General features: G+C 43.5%; 1 protein-coding gene across 3 annotated transcripts in view; it reads right to left on the reverse strand.

The window, feature by feature from the left end:
• ABTB3 (ankyrin repeat and BTB domain containing 3) overlaps positions 1 to 24698 on the reverse strand; it is a 175603-nt gene that overhangs the window by 8015 nt on the left and 142890 nt on the right. The window contains exons 6-15 of one of the 3 annotated variants that reach the window (XM_054056457.1): positions 24203 to 24292; positions 20947 to 21048; positions 19763 to 19856; positions 19518 to 19653; positions 17664 to 17884; positions 16036 to 16214; positions 4042 to 4147; positions 3130 to 3232; positions 1450 to 1531; positions 388 to 456 (exon numbers count right to left, since the gene is read on the reverse strand). In XM_054056457.1, coding sequence (XP_053912432.1) covers positions 388 to 456; positions 1450 to 1531; positions 3130 to 3232; positions 4042 to 4147; positions 16036 to 16214; positions 17664 to 17884; positions 19518 to 19653; positions 19763 to 19856; positions 20947 to 21048; positions 24203 to 24292 — 1182 coding nt within the window. The remainder of the gene's footprint in view (positions 1 to 387; positions 457 to 1449; positions 1532 to 3129; positions 3233 to 4041; positions 4148 to 16035; positions 16215 to 17663; positions 17885 to 19517; positions 19654 to 19762; positions 19857 to 20946; positions 21049 to 24202; positions 24293 to 24698) is intronic. The other 2 variants (XM_054056458.1, XM_054056459.1) reach the window with 2 other exon arrangements.

A 24698-nucleotide genomic window follows, 5' to 3' on the forward strand; every position in this document is an offset into this window, starting at 1 on the left:
GAGAAAGAGGCTGGTATATTATACTGCTGGGAGTTGCTTCCTGACTTTGTTAACACCAGCTTTGCATTCCCTTGAAAGAGCCTCTCAAAACATCTAACTAGATATTTTTATTTCAGATCCTTTTTTTGCTGGATGATCATGATTTTTCTACTCTTTCTTCTCTGATAGTCAGCTTCATACCGGCAAAAGTTACCATAATGGATAACTGGCAGAGAAGGAGACTAAATGTCTCCCACAGGACTGCAGACAGCCTGGGCACTCTAGGTAAGGCAGTGCTGGCTCTTAAAGGAGTACTCAAGTCTTGCCCAATGGCCACATGCCCTTGGGTGAACGACACACGGATCACTTAGCATCGCTCCCACTGCAATTAAGATAAATGTCTCTTACCTCCATAATTTCATTATTTTTAATCAGGAGTGACTCTGCACCTCCATAATAAAGATACTGCATAACCAGCTGTAATAAAACAAAGTGAGTGTTTATAAGAAGCAATACAAAACATCAAGGAACAGGGGGTGATGTAAAGACTGCAGGCAATACCCAAGGCTCTTTGACACCACCAAGGATTTTTAGATAAAACTGGCCCAAACCTCCTGATTTCAAGACATATTTAGTTACTCTCTTTCTCTGCACAGGTCAATGAAAACAGGCAGTCTAACTTCTAAATCCTCACCAGCCACATTGTCCGAACTTTCTGGCGAGCTCCGAACAGATCACAGGAACCCAACTAATTAATTCTGAATTTTCAATGTATTTCCCAGTATGTTAAATACATCGTTGATTCAGGAAAATATAGCATATATAACAGTTATTCCCTTACTCCTTCCCCGGCAATGGCACCCCCACCTTCGCTCAGCAGTGTGCGGGCATGCACAGATGACGAGAAAGAGTGGGGAAGGCTTTGCATTGTAATATGAGCAAGCTAAGATCCTTTTGCAGTGAGCTTCCAGCAAGCCTAAAGTTATTGTAGGCAGCTGGGAATTATCTGCAGCAGTAACAGTTGATACATGGAGCTCTGACTCAAATAAAGAGAAGCATATACATGTATGCACTACAGATACAGAAAGCAAGCTCTGTATTTTCATGGCAAAAATCTGATTGAACAATACTGCTAAGGAAAGGGATTAACTGTGTCTCTTCCAAGGCTGTCCATTAAATACAGAAAGAACCAACAGGAAAAAAAAGAATCTAGTGCTTTACCTTGACATGCACTGCTCTGTCTGCACAGCTCATATAAGTGACATGCATGCTGTTGTATCTGGTTTGGCATGACATTTCCAGTCAATAGCACTCTGCAGCTTAGTGTATGAACAGAGGTGAAGCCTGTGCTCATGAAACCACTACTCTGAGCTGTGTGTTTATCAAATATATACGTAGTAATTTGGACAGGGCATTTACAATATTCCTATTATGTGTTTAATTAAAATTCAATGTGAGAAATGACTTTACCTGAAAGATGGGGTACTTCACATAGTTGATCTCAATGCAAGTACTATCAGATGAGGGCTTGCTAGACAGCAATGCTTTAAACCTAAATAAAAAGGAGTGAGATTGAAATACCAGCCCAATTATCTCTGTGAAAAAGCACATTGAAGTGGAAGGACATCATCACCTCTTGCAAAAACAATACACTGAAATGAAGGGACTGAAAGCCATCAAGATTTAGACACTGATACAAAATAAGGTTCAAATCAAAAGGAAGAAGCCTGTCTTCTAGGAGACTTCAATTTGAAATTTCTGAAAAATGCATCTAATATCACAGTAGAATAAAACGTACATGGGAAATTTGGATAATGTAATGTCAAATATTGTAAAACCAAAACATTTTTTTCCTTTTTTTTTCTTGGAGACAACATGATTTTTACGAAGACTTGCAACATTTAAAAACTGTACACCTCCTTTTTTGGAGGAGATATATTCTGGCCTATGTCCATTATGCTGCTTTAAGAAACCATTTTGGAACACAATATTTACAAAAAACTACACTAATACTTTTAATGCAGGCTCAGTACAGTTGTGTAAGAAGAGGCAGGAGGAAAAGCTGGATAGCGTTGCTGTTCTCTGGTTATCAAAAACTGAAATTCAGACAAAAGTTTCAGAAAAAAGAATCATTTTAAGTTAATAATTGCAGATTTATGTGAGACATATCCTTATGTAGCAATCTATTTCTCAAAACTAGATATTCCCATTTGATTAGATGGAGAGGGTGGGAAACGCAGTGTCAGAAACAACTGCCCTTGTACTACTTTTTGATAATTCATCTGACCTTCTAGCGGTAGTGCAAAGCTTGGCTTATCTGTCAAGACCAGCTGGATGGTAACCTTTGTCATATCATAACTGCATCTTGTTAAATAAAACACAGATAATGATTGATTTGCTTTTACTACTGTCAAACTCCACTATGAACACAATTTAGCAGGTGTTTGGAATGTGTTCGTACCTCTACCAATATGCTGTGAACAGAAATACTTATTTCTTAATTGAGGGCAGGGTCAGATATTGCAGTTGCTTTTTCAAATTTCTTAACTCCCGTGTTGTGGTTTGGTACCATTTTTAGCAATAATTCCCACACTGCTCAAACTACCCAAACACGGTGGGTTGTCCCTGCCTCATCTTGAAATAAGCCCTTATAGGGTGCCAGCTAAATTTGTTTGAAAGCACACCCTTAATTACAAAGCTGCGTACAAATAAGGTTTGTGAGCAACTTTATGGTAGGATTGAGCTGGGTAACTGACATATGAGCCTTCGGGGCACATGGAACAGACCATAAAGACTGCCTTTAGATATAGTATGATATGTTCTGTACTTATTTAATTTTATTTAAAAAATACTACGACTCCTCTACGATTAAGAGCTGGCTGCAATGATAAGCTCCATGCAAATGTGCCTCAGTGGAATGAAGTCAGGTGCATGGCCAGAAGCATGGATCATTTACTAGGTGGGAATATAGTCATGGAAGCACTTGTTAAATATCCTGCAGACTGACTAGAAACAAGATGTTCAGATTGTCTCCTTAGGAAAAATTTGGACTGAGCCATTAGCCCTCAAAGAATCTTAGCTGCAACAAAAGCAGAAACGCAAAATCAAATTCTATTTTTGTTAGAAAGCAGAAATGTCTCTATATCTTACCTTGGTGATGCGGTAAATAGCAAAACTCTGTGTGCATAAAATGGTCTTCCTTCCACCAGAAATGTAACATCTGACATCTCTTTATTGTTAAGAAAATGGGGATCTAGAATGACAAAAACGAGTTAAAAAAACCAAACCAATAACTTTAGTTTGGAAGAGCTATGAACAAACAGAATATTTTCCTGTTTTGACAAAACAAGACAATAGTGTAAAAGGATATTGTTTTTAATGAGCAAAGCCCATAAAGCTATTTTGGAGAGCTTGAGACAGACTCCCCCCAGAGAGCCACGTGGAGTTCAGATGAAGGGAATTCAAAGCTTTGAAGCCCGTGAGGCCCTTTGGTGAGATGACAGCCAGCCATCCCTGCCATGCGGAGCTGGCACAGCCTCCCAGCTCTGCTACCCAAAGCAAACTGCAGCTGAAAGGATGCTGGAGAGCCCTATGCTCATTTGTACTCTATTATGCCCCTCTTCTTGTGCAGGGGAGTCTTTGTGTCAAGGGGAAGAGGGTCCTGGAAAATCACTCAGGTTTTCTCTCGGTGACATTAAAACAACCCAAGCTCTGTCAGCAGGGCTGGGAGGACTGTGCCACCGCAGCATCACCCGCAGCCAGCCACGGTGGTTTGAGATGCGGACAGACGTTTGGCTCTGGGCCCTGGGCTCAGATCCCAGCCTAATTAGCAACACAGACAAATCTTTGCAGATTTATAGTCCCACTCAGATGCACCTGATGACCTTCTTGATTTCAGTTGGAGTTTCAGGTCAGGGTAAGCTTGGGGCCCTTCCCCTTTCTAGTTCTCCCTTTCCAATTCAGATTTTTCTCTGACTTGTGCCCCCTAAGCACCCAGCCCGTGTTGCAGACTTCCCACAGTTCTCCTTGGAGAACTCTTGAGTATCTTCAAGTCATGCTTACCTAGGCGAGAGGTCTGCTTGCGCTTAATTTCAACGAGCTTTGGAATAGGGTAGGGTCCATAGCAATGAGTGAAAATGACAGACAGCTGCTGGCTGATCACTTCATTCTAAGCAAAAGAAAACAAAAATAGGCAATGTAACCTTAGTATGCAACATAAGATCAGTATGCAAAGGAGATGCTACAACATTCTCAAGAGTTGCCCATTTTGAAGCTGAAAAATGTGACTGCTGAAGCTTCATTAAAAATCAGAGCTGAGGATTATCAGTATTTGTCGGAAACCACAGATCTCATTTCCTTGATTGCTATGTCTCCAGTAGGAATCAAGTTAAAATGAAAAGTCGTCTCCTTGGACCAGAGGACCTCTTCTCCTAACAAACTCCATAGTGCCTGTCCCCTCCATAGAAGCAAAGCTCCTTTACAATAGTGGTTTAATTTCATTTGCAAACTTACTGTACTGGAAAATAACTTTTTGTTGCTCTTTAGAATATGGTCATTGGTCACATTTCAGAAACCCAGAGCTACCAAACAGATACAGCTGCACAGCCTGTGTACATTTCTAAGCATAAGAGTCTCCCCAAAACCCTCCCTTGCAGAGTGACAGAAGCATCACAACTGTCACTGAAACTCCCCATTTGCCCCATTTGATCCCAAAAGTTTCATTACTGTCCTCTTACACTGCTGGCAATGGCCTGGGCACCACTGTCCTGAGGAAACCATCAGACCTTCATAGAACCAGATCCTGTCCCTGGCTTTACCTATTTCTGCCCAGTCTCTGGGAGCAAGGCACCCACGGGGCACTTTCCCAAGCACCTAAGCAACTTGTGTAGTCATACACCTTATCTGCAAGGATAGTGAAATGGATTTAGTGCTTAACTGCCTAAGACTCAGCTGAAAGTGGGACTTAAAACCTTTTCAAGTTTTATCTCGCTCTTTGCTGGTAACTGGAGCAGGTCTAGCAAGTTCAATGTTGTCACAAGGCTAATTCATAACAATGCCTTTTAACTATCCCGTTGGTTGGTGATGCCCTTCCATACCAGGAAGTTGTTAAAAGGTGAGGCAGTTGGATACGAGAGGGTCCAAGGCTGAGGAAATAAGCATGTAAAGGAGAAAAATAATCTCAATATAAAAATTTTAAGAGCGGAGATGTTATACTAAAAATATCTCTAGGCTTACAGATCAGAAATGGAAGTTTTTCTTTCTCTGAGAGAATTTCAGCTCAGTTCTAACAGCAGTGCTCCTTAAATCCCATGAGGGATGAAAAGGAGTGGCAGAGATCCTGTAATGACTCCCTTACTGCATCTAATCAAATGGGGTGGGAATGGGTAGAGCTGAGCCCTCAGAGGCACACACTGATGTCAAAGGAAATTACACACACTTGTCTGCAGGCAGGAGTTGGCTCCGATTACTACATCAGATGTAGCATTAAAAGAAATGCTAAGATAAGAGAAATATTGATACTAGGAGCAACCATTTAGCGTGGTGCAAGGACCAGCCCTTGGAGAGGTGCTTACTGCTGGGGCTCTGAGACAAGGAGAACATCCTGCACAGAGAGCATCTCTGTTCAGCATCTTCCATATCCAGCTCCGAAAAGAGCTTCACAAAGGGAGTGAATCACAGGGTGAAGAGAAAAGGAAGATTTAAGGCCAGATTTAAAGAAGGAAGTGACTCAGCCGCTGGGAGGGCTTGGGGGAGAGTTCTAGACAGACAGGGCAAAAAGAGCAATTGCTTCTCTGCTCGGAAGGGCTGTGCCGAAGCACTGCAGCCGACTGACTCAGCCAGGGAGGAGTGCATCCGGAGGGATGCTGATTACCAGCAGGGCAGCTCCCAGTTGGATCTGGCAGATGCTAAGAAGTCAGTAAATACAATGGAGGATGGGGATAATTCTGTAGTTCAGAGCGGAGGCAAGCTTCTGGAGAGGAGAAGCATAATTGGAATAGCAACGCTTACCTTTACCTGCACTGAATAAAAGCTGAGTAACTACACTAAGGCAGATAACTACCTGCAGCTCCCTCTCAAGCCTGCCAAGATGCACAAGTCCTGTCTATGCCGCTGTGGTTTTAGTGAGTCCATGGACTCAACAGTTCCAGCCACAGCCGCGCCTGGGGAATAGCTTCATAAAAGCACATATACACATAGATGAAGACAATGCACCTCTTCCTTCCAGAGGTACCCATGGGAATGTGCCAATGGAAATTCTGGGTATTGACCTCCAAACATCTCATTAGGAGCTGGAGGTCTCACTCACCGATCCAAGCCATGGCACCATCTACTGGGATGTCCAGGTGTACCAAGACCCAGGAAGAATGGGCCAATCCCAGTCACACAGATGCAAGAAGGGGATCCCTGCTTATAATTCCAACCAGTATGATGTGCATGGACAACCCCATGGGAGCCTGCCTACACAGGTGAGGTGCTGCCAGCCAGCTCTCTGGGTCACCATGAGAGCATGAACTCTGTGGTGTGCAGACATAAGCCAATTATAGAGCCACTTGCTGCTGACTGCTCACAGCCTGTGAAAAACCTGGTGTAAACTAAGCTGTAATTAGCTCAAGATGCTTAAAAAACCCGAGACAGTGAACAAAGATGGCACAAAGAGAAAAGAGACCTCAGGATCAGCTCATCAAAGAAAGCAGGGCCGTGAGACAGACAGTGTCTCACAATGCATCGTGGACTTTCAGACCTCCAATGCAGGACACTGATCTCATTTGGCAGACAGGAGGTTGGAGACCTTTGGCCTCTGTCAGTAACATTAAATACTTACAATACATGCCACAGAAAGGCCAAAAAGTGTGCTCAGCTAGAAAGCTGAAGCATGTGCTCATTTAGAGTCATTGCTAGTAGACAGCAGCAAGTTTTCTCCCCAAAATACAGGGAGCGTAGCAGTGAGCTATTTCAGCAGAGCAAGCCTGCTTCCCACACCACCCTGCACGCAGCCAAGCTCACAGGGCTGTGGCCCTGGATCTGTTCCCCACAATCTGTCAGCTTTCACTAATAAACCAGGCAGAAAGAGGCAGCAAAGAGAGAGAAAAGGGACGTCTTCTCAAAAGTACATTCTGACTAGATGGCTAGGGAAAAAATCGGCTTTTTAAAGTCAAGTCCTGCTCTTGCAGCAGGCTGAGCTGGGCTGCCTATGAAGCAACTAAGAACAGCTGCAAGAGTCCACAACCTGGAGCATCAGCACTGCTCAAGCAGAGAGGAGGACATGCCCAGCCTATTCAGCCTTCCCACTCACACAGTACCTGTGCCGGGAAGCTCAGAAGTCACCCTGGTTACCACGTCCATCCTATCTAAAGCACCAAGCTGGATAATTCTTCCCTGTTTATCCTACCACCCTACCAGCTGACAGTGAAAGAACAGCTGCAGGAGCTCACTACAGCAGTTGTGGGCAGCAGTATTAATGTTGGAGAAGCAAACCAAAGTTTGTTTTCTTGCTACAGTTTGATGTTGGAAAACACTGTGCCAGGATGTGCGAGGCTGAGATCTGGAGCAAGGCCAGCTTCCTTTCAGACATGGGTGTTCATTCGCAGTCAAAGGGAGCTGATGTGCATCTTCTACTGTGGGAGGGAGAGGAAAGCTTGGCATAGAATATAATAAAAATATTTACCTAGCCATGGGGTAGTTTACAGATAGGCAAGAGGGAACAGGGAACAACAGTGAATCTTCTGAGGGAGATGGTGCTTCCAGCAGAGAGTTGGTCGGTGAGCAAGCAACTTTGCTTTGTAGATGCAAGCGGTCTCCTGACTTAAAAGCATTCTTCAGCAGAGATCTAAAGGAATTCCCCACTCCTGCTGAATGGACTTGAACTGTGAGGGGAATTCATAAATTCTTTTGAAGCAAAGCTGAAGCTGGAGCAGAGATGACTAGTTGATTGATCTGAAACGAGGTGAAGGTGGGGAGTGTAGGGGTACTTTTTCCTGAATGTCCATCTGATGGAGGCCTGGGGACAGACTCAGGAAAGGCTCCTGCAGCCTTTGGCACATACCCTGGGAGAGCTTGCTCCATTACAGCTTACCCTGTTCAACCCAGCCTAGCCATTCTGGGATGTGATCCTACAAGGCACTGGGCACACCTGGGAAATACATAGCCAGTTTTCTACACTACCTGAAGAAGATATATGTCATCTTGGTGCCTATGCTGGGGGAAACTCAGGTCGTATTCATCAGTTCAGCTAAGGTTTTGCTCTTCTCTGACCACACTTCGCCTCAGCTGCCTCTTCTTCATAGCCCCCCCCATTCCCACACCACATCTCTCCGGACTGCTCAAAACCCACTACCTACTCCTCCTTACTGGACTATAGATAGCCCACCACGGTCATGTGGCTGCCCTCTAAAGTGGTAACAAGTTAGGCTGCTTTTCTTTGCCTCTAAAATCCCAAGCAGTGCTTTGGGTTTTCCTTCTATTGATGCGACCCTCACCAGCTCAGCTTCATTAAAGTCATTTTAACCTATGTGTGCCAAGGCCTCAAATTCCTCTAACACAAAGCCCCAAACCCCAAAGCTTACCACATTAGGCAGAAAAGTAACACACTTTTTTTTTTCTGGGGTTGGTGTCTGCCTGTTAATACACATCTCCCCAGCAAACAGAGCAACCATGCTGCTCAGGGAACAGGGGCATTGGCAAAGGTATCTTTTCTCTTCCTGGTCTTGAGGATGCTGGTGGAACCCAGCTCTCTGCTAAATGCAGAGTAGAAGAGCTGCCTCCAGTCACCCATTTCACATGCAGTCTGTGGCAGCTGTTCCCAGTCTGTTCAGGATACCCTCAGCCCACTGAGGACTCATCCATGAACTTCCTTCCATGACATGCTGAAATGCCCTTGAATTATTGCTCTGTTTATGCTCCCTCCTTCCCAGAAAGGGCCAATGAAGAGTGAAGCAACAAAGAGGGCTTTTTGCTGACCCCTAGCCCTGAACTGTCAAACTTTATGAGACTTTCTTCACCATCTCTCTGAACATTTTCCATCGCTGCCTAGGTGTTTCCGCTACAGTCCTCTAGCATAACTCACTTTTGTCAGCTGCCTCAGAACTGATTAAATGCCACTTTAGAGGGTCACTCCTAAACGATTAAGCAGCACACCCATAATTAATATTAGTCAACAGTTGCAAAGGTAGGGAAGCCCCAGAGGCTGGAGATACAGTTAGAAGCACTGAACTGAGTAACAAAATGGGTTTTGTTAGTGCCGGGCTCAAGTCCTTCCACTCCAAATACAAACGGAAAAGAATTAATCACAGGTAAGGCACAAATGGACCCTTCAGTTAGCTTCTGGGAAAGCTGCCAAGCCTCCCTTTCAAAAGGCTCTTTATATCACAGCTGTGCATTGTATGTAAAAACCTTAAGATGCCTGGGCACAGTGTAATCCCTGGGTGAGAGCCCAGAAAAGGGCAGGTGTCACATCCATGGCATTTATTTATTGCAAATGAAGAATCGGCTCCTGCCTCTAGCAGGGAAACACTTTAGAAGGCAAACAAGAGGTAGAAAACGTCAAACCTGTGTTAGTACAAGGCTGAATCTGTGTTATGGATACACGAGACAGGGTTAAGTCTGTTATTAACATGCCACTCAGTACCTGGCGTTCGCATCTCACATGGAGAATGCACGACGTACAGGTGTGGATAACTTGCATCCTGGTTACTCTGAACTGTTTAGACACAGAAGTACTACAAATGACAACAGGCAATGTTACAGATGACTGCCATTACTTGAAAACAGTGAAATCTGCCTTAAGAAATCACTCAAGGTCCCAGCCAAAAGATCAGTCACTGAGTGCAGGCTGGGCACTAGCTGATACACGGAAGGGCATTAGCCACTCCATGAAACCCATAAGCAGGCCCTTTAGCATCCTGGAACATCTTCAGGGTTACTTCTAGTGCAGGTTTTGGTGTGCCTACCTCCTCTGCAGAAAGCCCACATTTTTCTTCAGTTAAAGTATTCCAGCCATCAGCCAAAATACTCCATTTTCAGGTGTTAATTTTTTCAAGAAAGGTTAAGTATAATGCGGAGAACAAATAGTCTACTGAAACCTGTCACGACAGTAAAATCTTGATTTTCTGTTGAAAGCAGTTTAACAAGGAAGTAAAATTTCAGCCAGGATACAGGGATCTTTCCTGATCCATCTCCAGGCAAAAGAAATATGCACAGCACTCTCCCAAGGGAAGGCTTTCTCCTAGGAGCTGAGGAAGACCCAGCGCCTGCCTGTGCACGATACAGGTTCACCTTTTCCCTCTACCCTAAGCCCTTCCTGCAGAACAGGGTACTCTAGCTTTATACAGCAAAACAGAGCTTCACTCAAGCCCATCTTAAACATTCATTTCAACCTCTCATGAATCAAGTGGAAAAAGGGTGAGATTTCCAACTCCTTCATCTTCCAGCATCACTTTCTAGGCCACGTGTGGACCTAGGAAGAAAGCTGATGTTTGCTGACCACCGTGCCTGGACTTTGTAGAGCAGATGCACCAGCTGAGTCTGTTGACATCTCTGAGGAACGTCTCCCAACACTTGTTTTAGAGGAATTAAATACACAAAGTCCATAGCAATAAAGAAACAGGACACTCATCCCAGGCTTCAGTCTCTGAACATTTTGCTGCTACAGAGCAGGCAAGCGTTTCAGCCTTTCCTTCTGCTTTCTGTTTGTTGGTAATGTAAAGATTTTTCTTTTAGTAGCTACTGTATGTGTGACAGAGGCTACATGCTGCTATTTCTGAAAAGATATATTAAAAAAAACCAAAACAAACTTTACTTTCTTAAGAGATTCTGAATTCTAAGCGGCTAAGTCACAGTTCAATAAGTGCTTTAGCTTTTGAATTATATAGGCCAGGTTTCTTAAGATATCCAGATGTCTGAATCCTCTCGGAGTTTTAAAATCTAGTTATTGTTTTGAATTGTTACTTGTTCTCAATGACTGTCAATTCCAGACTGATGGCTGTTATTCAAACAGCTCAGCCTTCCACAAGAGCTTTTGCACCCTGCAGCTCTCTTCAGCTATTCATAGACAGCAATGCCATTTGTAGAATTTGTGAAAATCTGCGGGACTTCTGAATCCCAAGGAAAAATCTTTGCAAAGTAGTTTCCTGCGTTTTTTTTCAACAAGCCTGGCTGCACTGTGTGATCAACACCTCGTTAATGGGCTAAATTTTAAAATAAACTATCTTGTTACTGATGGAAAGCACGAGGAGAAAACTGCAGAATCCAACTGAGGAAGGGCAATGAAGGACCCCTCCCTTGACTTTTCAAGCTGATTTTGTCTTGGACAATGTGCTATCCGGATTATCTGTAGTCCTAAGCCAAGTTTTCTGGATGTGGAGCACCTCCAGTGCCAGGCAGAGCTTCAGATAATGCTTCAGCATGTGTGCTCCATGCACATGTGGACTAACACATGCACTTCAGCAATGCATGACCACAAAGGATCCAAATAATGGTAAACAGCAGCTCCTTGCCCATACTACGAGGGGAAAGGAGAAGGTTGTAAGAGATAATTTGGAATTACAAGATTGTACTTTTTCTCGAAATATCTAGGCCAAGGACAATCTGATCTAAATTGCTGTACACAGAAAATGCAGTGGATGAAACTGGCTCATATAACCGGCAATGCTGCTGGCTCGTCTGCATGGATGGAACTGGGTGATTTTAATGACAATTCAAGCTCATGCTGAGTTCTGGAGTGGAAATCTAAAACCAATCTCTTCCAAATGCCAGATGTGTTTACCTTCCAAGATTTTGGGTTTGAGTCTCTCTTTTCATGTTGTGGAAATGTCAAGATCAGACTGAAACAGCTCCACAGACATGAGGACACAGAAGCATCCTGCACATTCCTGATGTTATCCTCCCAAGAACCTCCCTGCAAAACCAGAGAAGCTGGACTACGAGCCCCACATCAGGCACTACAAGCCCACAGATCTGGGTACAGCCTTCACGGAGCTCTTTTAAAAGTCTTTATTTGGAAGTGCTCGATTTCTAAATTGTGGCCAGTCCTCAAATATATCCACTCCTCAGGCAAATATGGTCTCCCAATGTGGAGCAGGAGGGCAATCCAGCTCAGAGCCAAGTTCAAGCAACGCAAACGTCAACCTTGTCTGGAGGCAAAGAAGAGCTTCCTATGAGAAATTCAAGGGTTTCCCCAGGCCACAAAGAGCACAACAAAGATTTTGATAGGCAGAAATTCAGCTGCATCTTCCTATCCTTCTTCTGTAACAAGATCTCCAGCGTCATCTTAGCTTTGAGGGACTCGGCTCTCTTCCATGCAGCAGCTAAAGTTCAGCTCTGGGCTACGTGCTCCCAGAAGGGTCTTTCCAGCTTTTGTCTCATGCAGCCCTGTCCAAACCATTTCTAGCAGGCCATGTTTGTGTTCTTGTCTGACACACAGACTCAACTCATCCTGCAATGGGAGTGGCTTTCCTCCATATCTGGTGGCCCAAGTCCACCATCATTAAAATCTTTAGTGCCAGAACTTTCCCAGTTTGAATTTTGCTTGCTCTTAGGAAAGTGCCTTAAACTGAGCTCTCCAAGTCCTTTTCACTGATGCTGCTTTCTCTGGAGTACCTTGTCTCTGGTCTTTGGTTTGGTAATGACCTACGTTCACTGCACAACAGCAGGAGCCACAGGGGGAGCATGTGCAAAGCAATTCTCTGCCTGTTCTTGCAGCTCTGCCTCGCTGGCATGGAAATACTGCTGCTTCTCAGCTTTCCATCCAATTCTCAATGGTGCAGCTGATAAAGACATTTAGAGGCATGAAAGGAAATGAAAGTGCTCCGTCCCACTGGAAGCCACCAGGAAAAGGGTACTGAACCTTCATTTATGCTTTTGGAAGTCCTTCTCCAGGGCTTTAGTGCAGCAGCGAACAACCAATGTGCAATCTATTCACTGTTCTTTCCCACTTATTTCACAGCTTGAAGAGAGGCAATAAAACTACGGACTTCAGCTCAGCCAGTTTTGCCTGATTTGCCAGGTTTTTTGCCATTCTGTGTTCCAGCATCAGCGCTTCTGCAAATTTTATTTTTATTTCTATTGTCAGCATCCTGGCACATAACTGGGAGTGGAGTGCCACCCTGCAGGACACCAGCATCAGTGCTGGTTGGTGGCAGAGCTCACACAGAAACCCTCACATTTGGACCCTCTAGGAAGAGGCATTTTAAAAAACATCTATAGGACAAAAGGGATTCCGTCCATCTGATGGTGTTCTTGTAGGTATTGGCTATATTTTCTTTAATATTTTCATTTTTCTATTAACTGGACTTCTTGCACAGCCTGGGAACCTGCAAGAACATTTTGTCCAGCAGTACAAAGGGAGGGCAGAAGGCATGCTTCCTACTCTGCAACCTGCCCTATGTTTCTGTGTAATTTCTGAAGAGTCCCTCTGGACAATTTACTCAAATTACAAATTGCTGTCTAGATTATCCAGGTTGTTACAGCTTCTGAAGCCAAGACTGCCACTCTATGAGGTGTTGAAAATCCGCCTGTTTAATTACCTCAGTTTCCCTGTTTGTACAGGGAGGATAAGATCTTCTTCCATGTTTCAACTCATTAATATTTGTAAATTTTTCTGAGATTACGGGATAGCTGGAACTATTTATAGGAATGCAAAATGCCATTTCTATTAGGTGCAAGTTGCCATGCAATTAAAATATACTGAGCATCACAATATGTAGCAAATGGGACATCTTGTTTCACATCAGCCAAGAAATGCTAAGTAGCTCTGTGCTTCCTAGTTGCTTATTTTATTCTTTTTGCCCTGAAAAACTCATTAAGGAAATGTACTGGGCCAGACTGTGATGTTAAAGAAGAGTTGTAATCTCCCTCTAAGTTCCCAGCCCACAGGGAAAGAGATGTCCATGTGGGCAAATCAAACTTCTCTCCCAACAGCTCTACAAAATGCAGAGCTTTACAATTTGCTGTCGAAAGAGAGGGATGTGAACCACAGTTATAGCCCTTCTGCACCTCTTAAAGGAGATTTCCATTCTGTGGGTATACGTAAAGAACAGTTTTTGCTCTCAGCCCTTCCAGAGAAAGAGAACAGAAGATCCTTTGAATCTCAATTTTCCTCAGCTGCCTTCTCCACAGTGACCAGGGAGAACTTTTATTGGCTCAGTCTCCTACAAATGAATTTATTTTGATTGCTTCCAAAGGGTTGCATAGAGTCTGTCCTCATTTCTGTCTGGGAGAGCTTTGTGAGAGGCCGTTTGGACAAGACTGCTGCAATAATTCATGCCATTTGCAGACAATTTGTAAACCCTTACAGTGTCCCAGAATGATTCATTATTTTTCTAAGAATATGAAGCAGTGTATGTGCGTGTGTGTGTGAATATGCATGCTCATGAAGAGTGAAGACAGGCAGCTCCCCTAGGCCCAGAGGCAGGAATAAAGATCAGCACAGGTTTCTTCTTTGTTGTGTAAGGCTTTTTTTTGGTGGTATTTCAGTTGTTTTGCACCTCCACGTTTTAGGTTTTAAACGTACCCAAACTAGAAGGTAGCAGTATTATTTGCTTCTGTGACTCCTACAAGAGACTCTGGAAGATCCAGTCTACCATGTCCCAAAGGTAAATACATGTAAACAACTTTTTCAAACAATGATCATCAACTTTGCCTTCAGCAACCCAGGAGAGGAGCAATTAAAGCCTCATCCTAGATTACAATGCCTAAACTTAATCTCCGTTAAGTTTTCAATACAATTAGTTTTGTATCAGCTTTCAAACCAAACAGCTTCTTGCTGGTATTTTCTGGATGAACACACATTAACCCAAATGAGTTCAGAACAAGGAATCTACAAATCCTAGGATCTGTAATGATTTCCTAAAAGGTATCTTGAATATTCTCCATAAATACCCATTCAATAAAAACTAATCCCAAAGGGAAGACTGGTGGAAGCAAAAATCAGAACAATTGCCGGAACAAATATTCAGGATTTGCTTGGGACTGTAGTCCAAGCCCTCTTTTGCAGCAGGATACAAAAAATATATCTAAATAAATAAACGAGGCGTACTAAGTCTGGAACCCTTTCGTATTGAGCACCAGAATGCCTTTCCTTTTCACATTATTTAGGTTATTTGCTGTAGGTGCTAAAAATTATTTGTTCCTTGCCATTACATGTAGAGTTGGGTGAGAAACTTTACTTACTTCCCAGTTAAACAATTAGGAGACCATAACAACATGTATTGTGGCACATGAGAAAAAGAACAGCAATCAATCAATGCTTTTCATCGCTAAAATGATCTTCTAGTGAAGGTAAAGTTGACTGGGCATTCCTTGGGAGTGACTGACTGTCAGAGGGACTAGCAAAGAGACTGTTCGTTATAAAAAGTTTTAAAAGGAAATACCCAGCCTTCGCTAGGTAAGACCTTTTCCTTTCCTTGCCTGCTTCATAAACATCACTTTTGCTATTTTACTTGCATAACCAATGGTACCTCCCTCAAAACGTTTTGTTAGTGTGATTTGTCTGGCTAAGAAAATGTCAGCTGAAAGAATAAATCTGGCAAGTCTGCAAGTATCAATACTCACAGAGAAGATTTAAAAAAATTATACTGTTGTCTGCTTGTAGAAACCAGTCTACCCACAAGTTTCATAGTCCAAATCCCACATGAAGGGAAGAGAAAGTCATGTGAGAAGTTAAAGAAATCCAAAGCAAACATGAATACTAGCTTTGTTGTACAGTCCTGTAAAACAAGTTGGGTAAAATTACTCTTTGGGTTGGTTTGGTTATCAACATCTTTTGCTATACTGCAGTTACTCTTTTGACTTTAACTTCAGAACACTGCATCAGCTTCTGTTATCTCTCCAGCCTACTGTTAGCATCAGTATTAAGCTGTTCTAGTGGAAGACGCAATCAGCTTGTGTGTTTTTAACCCATGTTTTGACACTGAAAAAAACTGAGATACATAACACAAATAATAATAACCCCACACAGTCTAAACTAGGTTTGGAACAGTTGTGCAAAAACAACACTGCAAGCTTTGTGTCTTATGGGGTTGGAATGAGTCTGATACTTTTAGAACACGTAATTTATCCTACCTTACTGGCTTTCAGTATCTCAAACATCAGAGGCAACCCTTGTGTGATGAGCTCCTCTGTGTACTCTTCTTCCTGAATAGACTTGAATTCCTTCAGCAAGCACTGGATGAGAGGTCGTCGGTGCTGCTGGAAGGATGTGCGCAACGACTCCAGCCACGTGTGCAGCGTCCAGGGAACACCTACAGATGGAGGACAGAGCTCATTCCCAGCTTCAGAGGATAACACGCCCTTCTGCTTTTTTACCTTTAGTTACGTTTAGTCTTAGGATTTTAAGCAAAAGCTGCCAAATAACCCCCAAGAAATCAAATTCCTATTTACCCCTGATTGAGAAGGTTGGTGGTTATCAGGACATCCCAGACCTAACGCATGATGCTCTCCTCCAAGCGCTAAAAGACGACTGTGGTCTCTCTGCTCATCTAGCCCTCAGCTTCTCTGCTGAGACTGCCAATTTGTGGTAATTGCTGTGGTGCTCTGTGATGCAAAAGCCTTTTGGAAACTAGATTTACACTAGCTCATTTGTTTGAATGTGGCCCTGGAGAGCCATTAAACAGTAAAAAAAAAAAAAAAAAAAAAAAGAGATTTTGGTCACTACCCATCTGGATACAAACTGGTGGTCTTCAGATTAAAACTTTCTTTAAGCGCTACTCCACGTCCTCTCCTGATCATTACTATTTTCGCTAAACAGCACTGGGCAAGTTAAGCAGATCAGCCTTTTCAAGTACTTTGTTGTGAGAGAACCACTCTCCAGGAACTTAAAGGGAACTGCTCACACACACTGAGTGCAAAAGCGCACAGAGCTAATGCACCTCTGCAGGCACTAGGCTGGAGGTGACCTAGTTTCTGCTTTTGCAGAATGGAGTGGGAGGAAACACAAGCCTGACGTTTGGCTACAAATTGTTTTTCCTTCCACTTCAGCAAATGTCCAGTGCCTGGAGAGCAGCCTTGTTGTATCCTCTCCCTCACCACCTGATGCTTTGCCTGCTCAGCCCACCCGGTCCATCACCTAGAACACCACATGCCCCAGTCCATGTTAGACGTCTCCAGAACTGGAGAGGTGCACCAGGCAGAGGTATGCAAAGCACCTGGTTTCCTCTGAATGCAGATTAGCAGGGATGATAAATGCACAGTACAGAATGATTTCCCTCCATGATACCCAACCATGCTCCCCATGGCCAGAAGTGACTTCCCAGCAGTCTGGTACGATGTTCAAGCCCTTTGTTTGCACAGTTAGCACACTGAGAAGCCAGTTCTCTCCTCCTGCCCTCAGAAGCTCACAAACCTCAGAAAATAGATGTTTTAATGGTGGGCTGCTTTATGGCAGAGTGCAAAAGAAAAGTTGTTGGACAAGCCCCATGACAGGCCAACACTGCGCCTCAAAGCCTTAGCTAATACTCTGACAAGCAGCAGTGAAGAATGCTCCCGGTGGAAACCACCCTGTCCTACAGAAAAGTGCCAGTGGCCTCCAAGCCAGGTACGCTGTGGTGCTGAAAAGGGTCCCCCACCACCTTCTGCTTCCACAAGAACTAAGATGCAGCTGTGGTCAGTTTGAGCAACAGCCCGTCAAGAGAGATGCGTTTCTTACAGCGGTCCCTCTGTGGAGGGAAAGGAGAGATGGTGCTGGGACTGACCTATGCTCCGTATGTCAATGGTCACATCCACATAGCCGTGCTCAGCGCTGTGGTACATGGCCTCCTTCAGAGCTTTCAGCTTGGCCTTGCTGTTGCGGCTGGCGCAGAGTGGAGCTGCCCCTGAGTCAGGCAAGTCCGTCCCCTCGGCCAGGATCTCCTCCAGTGAGAGAATATCACTCTTATCCTTCTCTGGCTGAGCAAGCAGCTTACGGAAGACATTCCTGTCAATCACAGCATGACAGAGAAAGGGAGAGAGGGAAAAAGAGGGTAGGAGAGCAGAGTCAGTGTCTAGGCTTTCATTGTGCCCACGATACTTGCTGCAACACGACAAACTAGGACATCTGCCCAGGAAATTACTCCAGTCAATAGCAGGACCAGCTGAAGGTAGACCTGAGGCGAGCAGCACTCCTGCTAGCCCACCTGCATTGCCTGGGCCATGTCTGCAAGATGCTGCTGTCCTAACAGGAACTGTACACAGATGTCACACAAGTGGCAGCATCTTGTGGGAACAGAGAGAGACCCATGAGCTAAATGTGACTTAAGGCTTCTTCCCAAAATCAGGGAAGACTAAGGTGCCTCTGGACCAAAGCTGCCTGGAGTTATCAAAAGCACCATCACTTGATTAACACTCAAGGCAGTCTGGGAAAGCTGGAGCAGCTAGACATTCAACAAGGCCAGTCAGGGCAGGTTCAAGCACATCTGGGACTACTCTGCAAAGCACTGATCTGGCTGGGCCATCAAATAGCAAAGCTGAGACTTGGTGCCCTCAGGTTCGTACCAGTGTTACCTCATGTATCTGAACGAAGTTGCTCTTGGTTTCTGCAGCTGTGATAAGAGAAACCAGGCTGGCTCTCATCCCACCTCTCTTATACTCTGACATCCTGCCCACACCTGCTCAGACCCCAGCATGGGGTGGCAGCAGGGCTTGGTGTGTTCCAAACAAATCTGGGGAAGAAAGGGAAGGACGAGGGTATGTGTGTGTGTGTGTGTGTGTGGTGTGTGGGTAGGATTGTAAGAGCCAGGGTCTGTGACATGCACACCCAGCAGCCAAGCCAAGGAGAGCCTCACGTTCTCCTCAGGCATGCAGCTCCCACTAACACCAGCTGGCAGCGAGGTCGGAGCAGTGAATATTGGACTCCAATAACCAAACTGTCCTCTCTGTCCCAGAGATCCCTCACAGGCTCCAGATGGGCAGCACTGTGCGAACCTGCCCTGACATGCCATTAGCGTGTTGTTAGACTGGCAGCTCGTCTCTAAGCAAACAGATGGTAGGTACTGTCTCTAACCTGTATCTATGTTCCTCTGGATGGCTACAATCAGAAAAGTAGGAATGTGAAGATCATAATACTGCTCATCCATTACACTGCAGTAAGCTCCTCAGCATTACAACATCATGCATGCCCAGTGCTTTTTTTTTTTCCCCCCGAATTTGCAGCATACATACAACACTAAGGCACACAGGACTGTACAGTAAACACAAACGCAGAAACTCTGCTCAACAACAATTAAGGTTGCAGCAATACAGATGCAATCCACTTCAAACCTGAGAAATATGTCAATAACAAATTCAGAAGGAATGTCTTTGGCATTCCTTTCTGCTGTCACATCAGCTACTATTTAACAACCACTGCGTTGCAACACACCACAAGGAGTCCCCTTCTTTATTTCTTTTCATCAGCTATCAAAAAGCAGCTTGTACCACCAACAGGTTAAATTCACATGCTAGCAAAAAGTTTTACAGGCCTGCTCAATTAGTGGCATGTTCGATTGTTCATGCAGAACTTTCACCATCTGCTCAAACCCAGTCAAAAAATAAGCACTTCAAGGATGCCACTAGACTTGTTCCCACTCTACCTGTGTCCATGTGCAGCAGCCTGACTGAAAGAGTTCATGTCACCTTGTGGGGTCATGGAAATGCCGTTCCTGTACATTGTTCCTATCATGGGGTCAGCTCCTCGCTCCAACAGCAAACTGACCAGTTCAAAATTTCCTGCAAGTTAAGAAACGCATTTTTACTTCTTTTAAAATCCAGTATTTGCTCACCTAAATCACAGATGCTTATTGAAGATTTTATTACAGTGGGAGGAGAAAGTCCTTACCAGCAGCTGCTGCCAACTGTAGAGGAGTTTCAGAGTAATTTTCCTCTCCATGCTCCAAGGAACCTTCTACCTTTGCTCCAGCATCCAGCAACAGCTAGAAAGAAAATTCGCCATTTAGAGCAACTGGGGGTATCACAGTTTTCAGAGTTCATGAACAGTGACCAATGAGAGTCTAATGCTTCCTGTTATCTGCAAACCAGATACAATGGAGACAAGTGACATGCGAATTCTGCCCATTTTTTCATAGAGGCAAATTGATTCCTTTTTTCGCTCATCTTACACTGCCAGACACTAGGAGCACTAGTGTCCAACTTCCGAGCCAAAAAAGTGTAACTCAGGTGTTTCTGAATGGGAAATGGGGTAAGGTCAGTGTTGGGAAGTAATGCGCTGAAGATGAAGTACTGAAAATTAGCGCAACAAGCATCCTTCCTTCATGATCTTCTACAAGCCCAGCACCATCCTAAAATGGATCAGATTTCAATTGCCTCTATCTTTCACATAAAGTCATGGCAAAAAGAAAGGCAATATTAAGAACCAATTGCAGCAATGAGTCCAAAAGCTGTGATCTCCACTGGGGCACTTCCACATAAATAACAACAATGCTGAAAACAAAAGCAGCCAAGGAGAGCAGGATGGAGTCTGTGCTCCAGCCCCCTCTTGGCCATTTGTGCCTCGAGGCCTTCATAGTTTGGCATTTCATTAAGTGTGCCATAGATACAGCTGTTTTGAAGAATAAACCTCGACTTTTGAGATGCCAAAGCACAGAACCAGCATATCCCACGCGATGCCTCGCTGGGGTAAGGGGAGCGAGCAGCAAGGGCTGCTGCCCACCTCACCCCCACCAAGGCCACAGTTTTGTGTTTGCTAGAATATTATAGCCTATGAAAGTGTAATGAATGAACAAACAAACACATAAAACAAGTGGTCAGGAAGGAGCACAAGGAGTTGTCAGACTTTCTTTGGTGCAACTTTGCTTCAAAATTGTCCTATTTAATCCTCATATTGGTTAAGGTTTGAACACCGTATTCGTTATATAATAGGTTTATTATATATCAGTACACTCTAGAAGAAGCAGAAGTAACCAATATGAGTATGACAAAAGGATACTGGTTTGAGATGGATGTAATTAGAACTGAAGAGGAAAAACAAAAGAATGAGATGCAGGTAGGGAAATACAATAATACCTGAACTACAGGAATATGTCCATGCAACACAGCAAATGTCAGAGCTGTCCAATGGCGGGTCTCGGGGTGGACGGATGGGTATTTATGAGCAGTACTGACAACCTACAAACAAATTAAAGTTATTTTTTTAAAGAGCTATAAGTAATAAAATTCAACCTGCCTGAAAGCCAGGCATGTGAGGGAGTAAGTAAAAGAGAAAACCTGGGAAATGTGCTTTATAAATGTTTGGCTTCATTTTTTTTTTCCTGCAAGAATTTTCTCAATATTAAACATGTTCATGCTGATTTGACAGCTTGAATAGAGTTCATACCAAATGAAGTCTTTTTTCCAACTACTGTAGCTCCATCTAAACCACTGGCCACCAGATACTTTTGCACAAGGTCAAAACATCCACAGCTGGTTACAGCAGCACACACTGGGGAGGCAGGGATGGATCAGGATGCTTACAGCTAAGGACTTCCCCCACTGACTTGTCCAGACCATCTATCAACAGCCCCAGGTCTCAGGATTGCTCCAGGCCCAAAGAAATTCTTTCCACATAAATCAGTATAACTTTTCTCACTGCCATCATGAAAGACACATCACAAGCCCTATGCTAGAGTTCACAAGCATGCTTCCAGGGTCCTCCTCTCCCACGAGGGGAAAAAATACAGGTGAGAAGAGATGGGGCAGAGTAGCACTTCAGAAACATTTAAGAAACCTCCTTTTTACTGCCTTCTCCTGTCTGAGTTGAGTTAAAAGAGCAGGGTGGTGACAGTTAAAAAAGAGATGCAAAACGCATCCTTAGAAAACAAAATGGTATTTTTCACATTGCTCCTTCCATTTTCTATGCCTTAATGCTTTGACGCCTCTAATGTAGACACTGAAGAAGATGAATAACCACTCTTTGCTTCAGTTTCCTTGTCTTAAAGATGGGGTTATTAATATTGATGAGGTTCACAGAGATGGTAAAATCTAATGAATAGTTGCAATCCGAGACTGCACACTCAGATGGAGTGTGATGCTAAAATTCAAAATCTTATTATTGATCTTCAGAGGATGACTAAAATCAGAGTAAAAGATGCACCACCTCTCTGTATCATCAGCCAGCTATGCTTTCACTATCTTGTCTGAAGTACTTTTACCCATGTAAGGGAGCAGGGCCAATTATTAAACTGTCAATTGCATTAGCAGCTCACACTTCCAAGCACCACATGCAGTGTTTTGCTAGAAGCACAGGACCAAGCCCTCAGTCCCAAGGACAGGGATGAGGACAAAATCTGAAAAGCCCATGCAGATCCCGCAGCTTGTGAGGAGGGCAGATCTGCACCTGGCTGTTATCACCCAGATTTGCCAAAGAAAGAGCTTGAAGTGCAAAAGAATTGTGCTGGTGTCTGAGCACAAGCATGGGGCTTCTTTAGGTCTGGGTTTGCTTAGAAGGAAGGGAATCAAACAGCTCGAGCCTTGGAGTTTAGGCTGGGGAGCAGGGCAGCAGAGGGTGAGGATGGGCAGGGTCACAGTTCAGTGAACACATCCAGCTCCTCCTCAAGCACAGATTCCCACTGTTATTCAGGGCAGCCGATGGCAAGCAGCAAAGAAAATAAAGTCATTTTAACTCCTTTGCTCCTTTTTTTTTTTTTTTGGTTAGAGTTCTTTCCAGTTGACATGTTATTTGCAAGAGACCTGTGGTTTGCTGGGCTTTTAAGGCCTCAGTTAAGATTTGCTGAGCAGCTACAGGTCCCACTGACTGTAGAGCGAACTGCAGCTTCTCAGCACAGCTGGAAATTAGTCTATTTTCGCTAAAGATGGGCAGCATTTGAGGCTACTTTTGGAAACGTGTATATATATATATCTATATCTCTGATTTGCAAAGACAAAGGGGAAAATGTTGCAGGGACCTGACAGAATATTTATTTTTGTTCATGGTTGATTTGCCTTTTTTTTTCATTGCAATTGCCCAATTTGCACAGTTGGCTGTGGTGTGCACAAATCATCTTATAATTGCACACCATAATTATTCACAGTTCTTGTCCCAAAGTGTTTTCATTTGATTTCAGAGCAAACGCTCTACAGAGTGAATCAGGGAGGTTCATGCTCCTAACTGGAGCTGTTGTCTCAAATGTCAGAGAAAGACAAAACTGTTTAAATTTGCATTTGGTTCAAGTCTGGAAGATTACTGGAGCAACTGGGAGGACTACTCCTAATGAAAACTTGTCCTAGGAACTAAATAAAGTCATCTCACCTCCGAGCCACAAGCAGGATTTAAAGGAGAGATCACTCTCCATGTCCCTCCAGCCTTTGGTGAGGAGAGTGCTAAGAAGGGTTCAAGTATTCAATTATTGCCAGCTCTTGAGGGTGATGTGTTTGAATTTGAGGAAGTGAAATCATCAGCTGATTTCACATAAGCCACCAAACAGCAATCAGATAGTAATGACTATCAGTCTCTTACAGGTGACATCCATTTCTACTTTTAAATTAGATTTTTTAGAAGTGCAAAATGTCTGGCTGAAAGCAGTGACTACAATTTATCAGCTCACTCAAGTCCAAACAGAACAGATGGAACACAGATAAGTGAAGCAGACAGCTTAATTTACTCATGACCTCAACAAATTGAAGCTGGAATCATTAACAAACAATTCTTTCTCAGATTTTCAAACGGCTCTTTAAAAATGTACATACCTGCATTGCACAGTTTTGGACCACAATCTGTTTGGTGGATAGATTGTGTAAGATGTGATGTGCATTCACCAAAGAGACGTATATATTCTGGAAGCTTCAAGCTCTTCATCCAATAATTTTTAGCTCAAGGCACTTTGTAAAACAAAACAGTGGAACCTACATTGCACTTGCGAGGTGGGGATGCTTAGTTGGAACATACTAGTGCATAGAAATGCTTGAGCTTTGGCAGGTTATCAGATGGGTATTTCTTTTACCCTCTTCATTTTAACTGAGGTGAGATTCAGGGATTGCTTCCAATATCATTAGAGCTTTTCTTCATGCTAGTGCCAATGCCTGTATTCATTTGCAGAGTGCAAACACAATTAAATCAATATTACCTTTGGGCTAAGTCTGATGACTTGACTCTTTCTGTGCAGTGAATCCCAGTGTTAACCTAATGCAGTTTGATTTCACTATTCATTTAAAGTGGGGTCGTCCAGGACAAGGCAAGTTTATTTTCTTTTAATTCTTGGCATTTTGTCTTGGCTAGAGTTTCAGGGAGTAGTTTATGATGTAAACAAATAACAGAACAAAGATATAACCAACAAAAAGTCCTCACCTCAGCATTCAGATCTGCTCCAGCATCTAGCAGCATCTGCACCATAGCCTCATCACCCCTGACACAAGCATACATCAGTGGAGTCATGCCCTAGTCATTTTTTGGAGTTAGAAAACAAAGGAATTCACAAATTTAACACATAATTCTCTTTGATGTTTTTAAACAATTATTTAAGTATATATCATCAAGACTAACAGTATGTATTTAATGAAAGCCATTACCTCTGTTATAGACATGACCCTCAGATTACCGAAAACCAACCATTTTTGTCAAATGTCTATTTCTGTTGCAACTTTGTTGTGTTGACTGGTTTTTTTCAAGTTATTCTCAGCATTGTCAGCATGGTGAGTGAAACCAGGCTTGTCAGCCTCATCTCCATCTTCATATATTAAACTGAGCATCTTTGTCTTTGGGAACATCTTTATCAAAGCAACCACATTTCCACTGGTATTTTAAAAAGATAATAACTCTATTCAGTTTTCTATGATCACACTTT

Source organism: Cuculus canorus, chromosome 1 (genome assembly GCF_017976375.1).
Source record: "Cuculus canorus isolate bCucCan1 chromosome 1, bCucCan1.pri, whole genome shotgun sequence".
Taxonomy (NCBI): domain Eukaryota; kingdom Metazoa; phylum Chordata; class Aves; order Cuculiformes; family Cuculidae; genus Cuculus; species Cuculus canorus.